General features: G+C 51.1%; 1 protein-coding gene across 1 annotated transcript in view; it reads left to right on the top strand.

Annotated features, from left to right (window-relative positions):
* Positions 1–2,946: 2,946 nt before the first annotated feature.
* The window catches only part of GTF2IRD1 (GTF2I repeat domain containing 1), a 45,036-nt gene continuing 36,842 nt past the window's right edge, over positions 2,947–11,140 (top strand). Inside the window, exons 1-3 of the mRNA XM_010219821.2 lie at positions 2,947–3,069; positions 4,839–4,980; positions 9,746–9,892. Coding sequence (XP_010218123.2) covers positions 2,947–3,069; positions 4,839–4,980; positions 9,746–9,892 — 412 coding nt within the window. The remainder of the gene's footprint in view (positions 3,070–4,838; positions 4,981–9,745; positions 9,893–11,140) is intronic.

Below are 11,140 nucleotides of genomic sequence, written 5' to 3'. Positions count from 1 at the left end.
CCTCCTTGCAGACATGGAAGTGTGTGGGGTGGACAAGGGCTAAACACGTTCTCAGGGAGATCTTGAAGGCCAGCGGTGTCTGTGGGAGCACGTATGTGTGGGGAGGGATGCAGCAGCTCACTGGGCAGAGGGCAGCAGGTCCCATGAGGTGCCGCTCTCCCCATCGGGGCAGACACGTCCTTCCCCAGCCTCCATCACGGGGAGCCCCCGGAGCGTGGCCGTACCAGCTCCTGCTTGAAGGTAGCCTAGCTCCTAGTGATGGAGGAGAGCTGGAAATTGCTGTTGGACATGAAAAGAGTGAAAAGGTGGGCAGAAGAGTCCTCCAGTCTTCAAGTCAATGTTGTGTGCTTGGAGCCCTTGTTTTTGGTCACTTTGTCCTGGAGCCCGTCATGAACCCCAGAACATGGGGTTGCGAGCCGTGTGTGCAAGGAGGTGCAGGCACCGCTGGAGAACGTCGCTGGCGGCCGCCGCGGAAGCAAGGGGAAGCGTTGCAGCTCTCGCCACCTTCTCCGCGCCGACAAGCGATTAATAAGGCATGCAGCGACTTGATCCGCAGCACACGCTGCGCCTGCAGAATGGAAGTGTCTTGTGAAAGTGGAAATTGTTGCTGCCCGTGCAGAGCAGGGACGTGAGCCGGGCTGCCCGGGTCCGTACGCCGTGATGCTCTGGAGCGGGAATGGTCGAGGTTGGACTGAACTTCTTGGCTTTTGGATATTGGCTTACGTGAATCCTGTTCGTTCTGCCGTGATTTAGTGGGTACCTGTTTATAATTTGAATTATATAATAACACAGCTTTCTGCATGGAAATTTCCTTTGGGGTGTTTTTTTTCCTCCCCGTCTGTTTTGTTTGCTCTGGACAGTTTGGAAATAGTGACGCAGCATGCACAACTTGAGGATGTTTATTTCTGGGAGAGATACAAAGTTTGGAGCAATTATGCCGGTGCTGGAAAGGTGATGCATGTCTCTGGGCGATCCACCAAGCAGAATTAGCTGTTGCAAACAGGAGAGTTTGGGGGGCCGTATTTGCCATCTGTGCCCAAGGTGGCCGTAGCTGGCAGCCTAGCAGTGGTTTTCTCTAAAGGCTCCTGGTTTTCCTTCTCGGCGGCCCCTGTGATTCATGAGTGAAACTGCCCAGGGCCAAATTTATCATCATTTCCAGACTTCTTGAAGTGCGAAATGAGGATGTTGTAAGAGGAGTCGTGCAACGGGCTGTGCGGGTGGCACACCTGGGTCCGGGGCATTGCAGGGCCCTCTGCACTTGCCCACTGTGTGCTGGGCCGTGGGATGCTCATCGTTGTGGACGTGGGGACAACCTGCCTGTTCCCTTGGCACGCTGTCTCGGGCACCAAGCAAGGGATTTAGGTGCCAAGTATCCGTGGACCAATGGACGGGCTCTTCCTTAGCCTCACAGGGAAATGCATGTGGAGAGCACATTTGTTTGCAGCAGACCATAGGACCCAATAAATAAACCTGTGGGTTGGCGTCTCCGGCAACAGACCTAACCGTCAGTCCAGGCAGGGAGGGCAGTCACTGCCACCCGTGGAATCCCGAATGCACCTAAGAGTGGTTTACCCCAGTTTTCCTGAAGATTACTTTCCCTTTGATTAGGCAAATGACTTCAAGCTGTACATCTTAATTTGATTTGAATAAGCCTATTGCCTACCATAAAGTTTTTTCTCTTGCCTTTTTTCCCTCCCAACGAGTGCACTGTCGTTGCTATTTGTGACCATAAACGATTAAAAGTTTTGTAAGAGATTTCCCCACCATTAATTTGAAAGTCCAGTTGTGTTGCTTAAGTCATATCCTGATATTTATTTATTTAAGTGATTCCCCATCTCCCTGTTAGATGCTTACCCAGGTGAAAGGGATTTCTTCTCTGCTGGCCTCCTGCCGAGCCAGCAGAGCTGAGGAGCTGGTGGCGATGGGCAGGGACCTGAGATCCCTGTTCTTAGCTACATCCTTATGGATCCCCCTGTGTGTCTGGATCCGCCTCTTGGCTTGCCTTTTTTGCAGCCCTAACCCCTCTGAGGCACGACAGGTTTTTCTAATTTGATTAAAAGAGTCGGGCTCGACTTCAGCAGATGCGTTCTGCAAGCTGCTGTGCGAGGGGAACGGACACGGAGGCAGCGCCAGTCCCAGGGATGCAGCCAGCGTCACCCTCGTCTCGGCCGCCGTCCCTGCCCAAGCGGCAAATCGAGTTAAGGACCGCGAGCTTCATTCATATTCCCTGTGCAGGCCCCGCGCGCCTCCGCTGCTTTCTAATCTTGCTTCATTAGAAATTCGCTGGCCCCTTTTATCTGCGTGCAGCTTGGAGTGCGTGATTTACGATCGGGTTCAAACAGCTCGGCGTCGTTGCTACCTAATTTGCCCCCCTTCTTTTGCAGAACAGAAGCACAGGAGCTTCGCAGTGCCCCTTGCAAGAGCGGCTGCGTCTCCGCACCCGCCCGCGTGTTCCTCCGTGCCTGGGATAGCTCCGTGCTGGGCCGAGGAGGGATTTATTCCCACACCTACCAGCTCCAGGTGGTTTGGGCAGTGGGGCCTGAGGCTGCTGTTCCTTGGAGCAGGGGGAAGCCAGAAAGGACCTGTGGGGTCTGCCCTGCCGCCCCTCACTGGGGTATCGGGCCTGGTGAGCTGAGGAAGCAGGGAGCGGAGAGGAGCCCAGCCAGCCCCTTCCTCCTGGCCACCAAGGCTCTCATTACAGCTGTGCAGTGTTTGCCACCACCAGATTTTTTTTTCTTCTCCCCTGTTTCTGTTAGAAATGAAATAATTTGCATGGTGGGTATCTGACTTGCTATGACCTGGTTTTGCCTAGTTGAACCAAATCTCGTCATTTCCACAGCAAAATTGGCTGCGCCTCTGGCCAGGAGGTGCCTGCTCCAGTCCCTGCAAGTAATAGCACAAATGCAGTCCTTGGTTTTCATGTTTTTATTCTCTTTTCAGGTGAACATGGCCCTGGCGGGGAAGCCCCTGGACGTGGCTGTCGGCAGCGCCCGCTCGGAGCAGTGGAACATGGTCCTCCCGCAGAAAGACGAGATTGTCACCAGTTTAGTGTCCGCCTTAGACTCCATGGTAAGCGGGGCTGCCTCTTCCATCATCTGCACGGAAAACCTGCAGTCCTGGCGCTAGACTCTGGTGGCTCCGTGTCCCCTCTTGGGACCAATATCCCGCAGCCGCTGGAGATGGGACTGGCGCCGGGGCCGTGAAAGCTTGGAGCCCAAATTGGGTTGCAAAGCGCAGGAATTGGGTGGCAGGGATGTCACCTTTGCTGCCCTCACTGCCGCTGCAGCAAACGACGTTGAGCTGGGAGCAAAAATTGCATCCCCATCCTGACAACCGTGAGCACCATAAAGTCAGCTAAAGTTAATCTCAGATGGGTATTGTTTTCCCATTAATATTTATGTTGGTAGCAACTCAATGTAGGGTGTTGTGTGTTTTTTCTTGATGTTTTACCAATGTTATTGGGAGCTTTTACACAACAGGAGAACAATGGCTTTTATCTCAGAGAACAAAGGAAAGAACTTTCATATCTTTTGACGTTGAATTCCCAGTGGAAACCTTACATAAGTCAGGCTTGCTTACATAAACAAGATAACTGTCTGGATTAAGTCTCTTGGACTGGAGCTAATCTTATTTTTAACTGTGAATGTGATAAAGAAGGGAAGTGTGTTACAGACGTGTAATAAAATGAGAAGTGCTAAATAGCCCTCCCTTTTACAGTCAGGTTTTATTCAATGTATTTGTCTTGAGTGCATCCTATTCTCTGCATATTTCTCACAATGTGGTGCTTTCTGTGAATCTGCACCCCAATAAAAAGACTGTAGCACGCGACATGGCTTGGACAGTTCCTATATGTGCCATCACATATATCCTAGGCTGCCTTCTCTAGGCTGTATGTTACGCTGTCTAATTGCACATTGGCCAAAGGAGCAGGAGGCCAAGTTGCTCTGGAGCCGCTTTGGTTCCTGAATTTCCTGATTTCCCAGTTATTGTCTTTGCAACCGTTCTCTTGTTCTTCTGAAAGCTGCTTGTGTAGGTGCGGGTAATAAATATAACGGGAGCATGGCCTGTGCGCGCTAAAAAGTGGATCTTGGAGTAGTTCCTGTGCATGGAGATGCCAGGATGTCCCCAAAAAACCCATCTCATCTGGAGTTAACACCCCTTGTCCTGAAGGGACCCTCTGGACGCCTGGACAAGTCACCCAGCACCTTGCAGTACACCAGGGCAAATGCTACTTGCTGTCACTTTATCTCCTCATCATTTGGACCCTGGGTGCTGTCTGCATCATCTCGCTGCTGTAGCTATGGGAATGTGACTCATCGCAGGCGCCATGTAGCAATTATAAAAATAATAATAAAAATGCATATCCCTGTATATTATATATAGCCAGGAAGCACACATTACGTAAAGCAGATTAATGAAGGAAGCCTTTTCCAACTCCTTAATGTTTTGCATAACCGCATGGGAAGAATCATTCACCTAATCCAGATTTTGACCATAGACCCAGCAGTGTTCTGCAGCTGAAATAAGATTCCCGTGCTCCTTATTTTATTAAGGGTGGTGGAAAAACTAGGGATTATTTCTTTAAGGCAGTGGTTTATTTAAAAGAAAGAAATGTATAAAACAGTTACTTCTGTGGTGGGAATAATTGAAACCAAATGATGAGTAAAAACTTCTGGTTTCCAGCTCCAGCTTCCTTTCAGGTGTCCAAGGCTTTGTGGCATCCTAAAAACAGTTGGAGAGGTTATAAACAAATAATAACAATGAAAAATAAAGGAAAGTTCTGACTCGAAGAGCCAGCTCCCTTTTGGAGCTCACTAAGCTGTCTGCTTCCCTCGCAGTGCTCGGCGCTCTCCAAGCTCAACGCGGAGGTGGCCTGCATCGCCGTGCACGCCGAGAGCACCTTCGTGCTGGGCACCGAGAAGGGCAGGCTCTTCATGGGCGCACGGAAGGAGCTGCAGGCCGATTTCCAGAAGTTCTGCCGTGAGTATCCCTGCAAGACGCCGAGTGTCTGCCCTGGTGCGTGTGGATGCGAGCCGGGTGTTTCTTAGGCTGTTCCTGCTGGTGGATGGGGTCTCTGTTTGTGCGGGGTGGTGGGGAGAGCATAGCTAGGGTTAACCTTGCATTCAGAACCTCACTTGTGTCTGCTGAGGTCACCCAAGGACCAAACCCTTTGCTCAGGTGGCACCAAAACTCCTGGGTGATGCCTGGAGAGGAGCCTGTCCCTGTGGGATGCTGCAGGGTTTGGGGGTAGATGGGCTCTGCTAAGAGGACCACTAGTGCCAAGGGGACATATCTTCGGGAATTATCAGAAATAGTTCATGCTAGTGGTTAGTCAGGAGCAGGAGGTTGGGGGTCAATAATTTTGTCTGGTTCTGCATCTTCACCTCAGGAGCAGGTTTGGGAATGGCGGTGTTGGTCATGGTGTTGCAATATCTTTCCAGGCCAACGTATGGGAAGGGGAGCATTGGTGGTCTCGGCATGGGGCTGATCCCCTCCTAGGAGGACAGGAGACCCAGCTCTGCCATTGAGTGTGAGGTTCCTCTGGGAGCTGCTCTCTGGTGTCCAGAGAGGCAGAGGAGCCTTTGATGGAGGAACATCGCTGCACCCTCTGGGATGGATTTTGCTCCTGTGGGAAGAGGGGAGCAGGGTCCTGCTCCGTCAGTGTCCTCCTCTCCCTATGAACTTGGGCCTGGCCTTGCTAGTCACGTCCCATCGTTGCCACGTTGCTGAACATGTCTGAAGTGAGAGGGGAATGTGGCTCTTATCTGTCAGTCCCTCTTCCCCATGATGATCCACTCCCGTCGCTGCTCGGTGTTTTGGATGCTGTCCCTCCTGATCAGGCTGGATTGCATGGAGTGGTTCTGGCTGCCTGCCCGGCTGATTAAGGCAAAGTTTTGGGGGTGACATTTGGGGCTGACATCCAGCAGGTTTCAGAGGCAACGTGAGAGGAGGAGCAGGAGGTGTGTTGCAAGGGATGACCTGAGTTTCCTTGGTGGCTGTATCTCCAGCATGCAGACGAGCGCTTTTCTCTGGCTTTCCCCTCTCCTTGAAGTGCTGGGAAGTGATGTGGTGGGAAGGGACTTTGCTTTGTACTGACAAGCCCAAGCGCAAGAGGGTGAGACACAGTGGCACTCGGTGTGACCATCTGGGTCAGGGCATGGAAAGTGTGGCTTGATGAACCGCTTCAGTTCATCCCGTGCTCGAAGCCCAATGCTGCAGCCCTTTGGCATCTTGCTCTGCACCTGAGTCCCTGCAGCAGTTGTGGGCTAGGAAGAAAAGCTCGATTTTAATAATATTTTTAAAGAGCAGCCCCACGTTTGCATGGCTTGTGCCTTTGGGTTCTGAGGAAGGGCTGCGTCGGGCAGGAACAGTCTCTGTGCCCTTGCAGCAGCTGTGAAGGGCTCAAAAGCAGCCCAGGAAGCAGGACCTGAACGGGGAGCAGATTTTTTTGTATGCACTGACTACACTGAGCGCTACAGCCCTGTGCAGGGGGACCGAGGTGAAAGGCAGCAAACTCTGGCTCCCTATGTGCATGCATGGCCTGGTGTTGATAGAAACCATATTTGTGCTTAATCCATTGGAGAAATTGCTCAAGCACAGTTCACTGTAGTGAAAGCATTAGCCCTGTGAAGCTGCCAGGGTCACTGTCTGCTTGGGTTATCCATTGCACATGTGCTGGGAGCACCGGCGAGGCTTGTCCGGAGCGTCCTGCAGCCACTGGCTCTGTGGAAGAGCTGCCCTGCGTGGATTGGCTCTAAGCTGCTGCTCATCCTCTTTTCCGGGGTGGAAATGCTGAGCTTTGTCCTATTTAGCTCCTAGAAAGCCACCTTTAATCATGCTTCATCTTGATGCACTTAATTTTACAAGTGGGTATCTTTAGGCAGGAGGCATTTCAAGGAAGTCTCCTACCTCCATGGGTGATTCTGCCTCATCCCATTCCCACCTCCCACCACATACAGAAGCAGAAAAGCCACTCAGCAGTTTGGCTGCAATGGGATAGGCAGCATGGGGAAGCTAAATCTAATACATAAAAGGCTAACTATGCCACTCTAGAGCTCGTGTTATCTGATGCCTGCCTGCAAATCTCACCTTAAGAAATATATATATATACGCTTGTGTGTGTGCATCCATGTATATACATGTGTATACATATATTGTGGCCAGTCATCTAGCACTGTATTAGGGCAAGCCTAAATGTGCCAAGGTACTTGCAGTTAAATCCAATTTTCCTCTCTTTTGGCTTAATTTACACCTCTGTAAAAACGAAATTGTAAGATTTGGTACCAATCACAAAATTTTGATGACGGGGCTCTGACAAAGCAGCTGATACGTGAGATGGGGTGAAATGTGATAACTCTGTCTTGAATTATAAATGGCCAAGGCTCAACTGCAGTGCATAAAGCTCTTACAACCGGCATGCATTGTAAAGCATCCCTGGAAATGCCTCTGATTTATAGTCGAGCTGCCTCTTTAGAGAGAATCTAAAATAATCTAAACCAGACATCGCTGGAAGATATAAGAAGCCTCTTATCTAGCGAGCCACGTTTCTCTGGGCGCACAGACCTCACTCGAACATGCTCATTTATCTGAAGCTCCAGCCCAGCCTTTCCCGACGTACTGGGGGACGTGACAATTATAAAGATTAATGTAAAGAGGGGAGAAGCGGTGCCTGGCCAGGAGGGGAGAGTTGTGGGCGGGTGTGAATCGAGTTGGATTTCACAGCCTTTGCAGCAGGGTCAGGAGTATTTTACAGGGAGTGTTTCCCTGTGCCATGGAGAAACCATAGGGGGCCCTCAATAAAATACTGAGGAGGGAAAAGGGCATTTTTGTGCCCAAGAGAAAGCAGCGTGCTCTCCCCTGTACTTCTCAGACTGACTTTGCTCATCCCTCCATTGGTGCTGTTGGAGCTGTGGGTGGTTTCTGCCACCAGTGGTGGCCCTGTGTGGCCAGGGTCTTTGGTGGCCTCCTCAAAGGTGGTGGGGACATTTGTGCCATGGGAGGGTGGAGTTTGGGCACTAAAACATGGGCTTGCAGCGATCTGCCAGCAAGGAAGGGGCAGTCTGCATGAGGGACCGCAGCGATGCTGCCCGGCGCTTTGGGGCAGGCAGCCGCCTGATCGCGGAGATAACAGATGGCTTCAGAGAGCTGTAAAATGTAGCTGGTTGCATCGAGGTCTGTTCTAAGTTAAGTTCATGAAAAGCTGGCTTTCTTTTAAATGAGAAAACTGCAGACATCAAATGATGAGGAAGATATGAAAAAGCACGGCTGACTGTTGGCTCGCTCGTGCGCCCCATGTATAGCTGTGCGTTGTTTTCCTTTTGTTTTCCCTTGTTTTAATGTTTCTTAAGAACCTGGGAAGCTGCAGTTCTCTTCCATGGGTGGCTTCTTTTCCCTGCGTTTGACAGCTGTCGCTTCCCTCTCCCGCGTGCGGAGGAAGCCAGGCTGGCACTCCTGCCCTGTGCTGGGCGCCCTTGACCGATGACCTCTGTGGCCTAGAACTGCTCTGTTTTGTTTTTTTTTAAGGGTTTTCCCATCCTTTTTGCATCCAAACTGTTGCCACAGAGCATCTGAGATGCCTTAACAAGCCGCATCTAGAGGGTGTTTATGGTGTGGACTGTCTGGATAGATGGGGATCAACACCCTCTTTTCCAGGTGTGTGGTACTGGCTGGTGGTGGGACCACCTGGACACCTGCCACAACCAGTGGCCCTTGCTGGCTGCAGCAGCTCCTGTGCTGGGCTAGGAGCTGGGATTCGGTTGCTCCAGCTGTTTGGAGGCTGCACATCTGCATCACTGGACATGCAGACCTGTGTGCAGCCCAGGGCCGTGGCGCATCCCTGCACCTCTCGCCCAACCAGGGCAGCTTGGTCTGTTGTCCAGGCCAAAATCCAGCTTAATGATCCCAAGCCGAGCTGGTTTTGAGACGCGTCTGATGCTTGCTGTGTTAAGCAGGTCCGGTCCCGGTGCCTCTTTCACTCTCCAAAATCTCACGGGCTTTTTGCAGCTCGACACTGCTGATGCTGCACTGAAACGGGAGCTTTCTTGAGCAAAGCCCCAGCTGCTTATTGCCCTCCTACATCACCCAGTTGGTTTTTAGCCGTGACTCTGTTTAAAGAGCAGTAACTGGGTTTCCTCTCTGCGCAGGGACTTGTTTCCAACGCTGGCAGAAGGGATCTACAAGTTCCTCCTTAAGCAGTCGCGCAGCATCCAGGCAGATCGCTGGCGAGAGCCTGTGGAGTATGATGAAAGAATTAGTCCTTTGCCACTGAAAATCCCTTGTGAATAGGTTTAGATAGAATGGCAATAATGCAGTTGTAGTGTTTAATTTTCTGTGTATTTAGAGATGCAAGGAAGTCGTTGCTGAAGATATGCTTTATTTGAGGTTTAATGGGGGAAATTAGCAGGAAATAGCTGGTATTACAGAGCTACGTGACACTGAAGGGTAAAAAAGCCTCCCAGAAAGGCAGATTTTCTTTCCGGAGAGATTGAAGGCTAAGCAGATTGAAACCAGGGGAAAGAAATACGCCGGCCAATTAATCGCAATGGTTTCAGCGGAGTTGAATGTGTAAAATCCAGGGCAGGGAGCGGCGTGCGGGACTGAAGCATCTTGTATCTTATTCCTCTCCTGTGTTTTTTCTTTTGGTATGAGGCCGGAGGGAGGAAGCATTGATAAAATAGGGGACGAACCCCCCGATTGAACTTGCCGTCGCATTGGTGTCTCCCACGTTGTCTCCTCTCTCCTGCAGGGCTCCAGCAGAGGAAGGAGCAGGACATGGACATGCCCAGGAAGGCCAAGGACTGCGGGCGGAACACGCTCCGGGTCTCGCCGGAGCAGGGATCAGACGTTTACCTCCTCAGGAAGATGGTAGAGGAAGTGTTTGATGTGCTTTATAGTAAGAACCTTCACGATTCCATTTGGGGATTTTGCTTGCTGCCGCAGCGACCGGGCTCCCCAGTGCTGCGGAGCCGGCACGGGACGTCCTGTGCCCTGGGCAGCACCAGGGCTCCCGGGGACTAACGTGCACGGCCCTTTGAATTGGGTCCAGACGTGGCCTTTTCCTTTGCAGACAAACAAGGAAAGAAGCTATTCCCCACACTGATCTTTAAGTGCCTAAACCAAAATTACCATGCAGGGCAAGCGTACTGTCAGCTGCTCCGTGCTCCAAATCTGATCTTTTTTTTTTAATGCACCTTTATCCCTAATGCTGCTCCTGTGACGCCTCTTTTGCAAGCGCTTGTGCTCTCACTTATTCTGACAGCGAGCCTGTTTAAAAGGAAAAAGATGCTTTCCCTAGCAGGCAGCCCCACAGCCTCGGCCCTGAAACGCGAGCTGGTCCCGTTCCAGCACATGCATCATCCCTAGCCGTAAAGATTCTGCACTTTAAAATGTAGATGACCATATGGTGGTTGATGTGCAACCCGCCGGGTTGCCGAGCTCCCTCTGGGCCCAATCTGCAGAGATTTGGGGGCTGCTACAGCTTCTAACGGGAGCTGTGGCAGCGCCTGCCGAGCTGCTGCACTCCAGCCCTTACACCGAGCCTGGCTCTCCTGTTGCTTTAAGCTCAGGTTGCTTTTTATCCTATGTCTCCTACCCAGGACGGGGCAATTTTTGCTGGCGTTTTTCCCTTTTTGAAGCTCGCCCAGCGAAGGTGCTGTGGGTTTTGCAGACAGGCAGGGGAGACGACGTTCCTTCCCCGGGGGAAGGACACTAATGATCGGAAGCTGAGGTTTTCTAAAACCACTTAAAGGACTTGGACGCGATATTCCCATTAAAGGGAGTAATCAAATCCTCTCTCTGCCTTTGAAAGGCGCAGCCCAAGTCAGAAGGAAAGGGAAGTGCAGAAAAGCCAAATGAATGAGCTAAGAATTTTATTAGAGAGCTGGTTAGATCCCTACACTGAATGGGGAGTTTTTGTTATCCATCTACTGAGAGCAAGCTACAGTTTAAAAGCCTCTTGAGAGTATGTGAATTATTCTTATATCATATAAATGTTTAATTATATAAAAATCTAATCAGAGTGCACTTGCATTTGGATGCACAGAATAGCAAGCACCCGTATTAGGAGCAGTTTGGACAAACTCTACAGTTTTTGAGGCACGATGGCTCTGTGGATGCGTTTCTATGTGGAGTGGGGATGAGC

This window comes from Tinamus guttatus, unplaced genomic scaffold, assembly GCF_059628265.1.
Source record: "Tinamus guttatus ecotype Peru unplaced genomic scaffold, ASM5962826v1 Tinamus_guttatus_pri_ptg000356l, whole genome shotgun sequence".
Classification (NCBI taxonomy): Eukaryota; Metazoa; Chordata; class Aves; order Tinamiformes; family Tinamidae; genus Tinamus; species Tinamus guttatus.
This window is presented reverse-complemented; position numbering and strand designations above follow the sequence as displayed.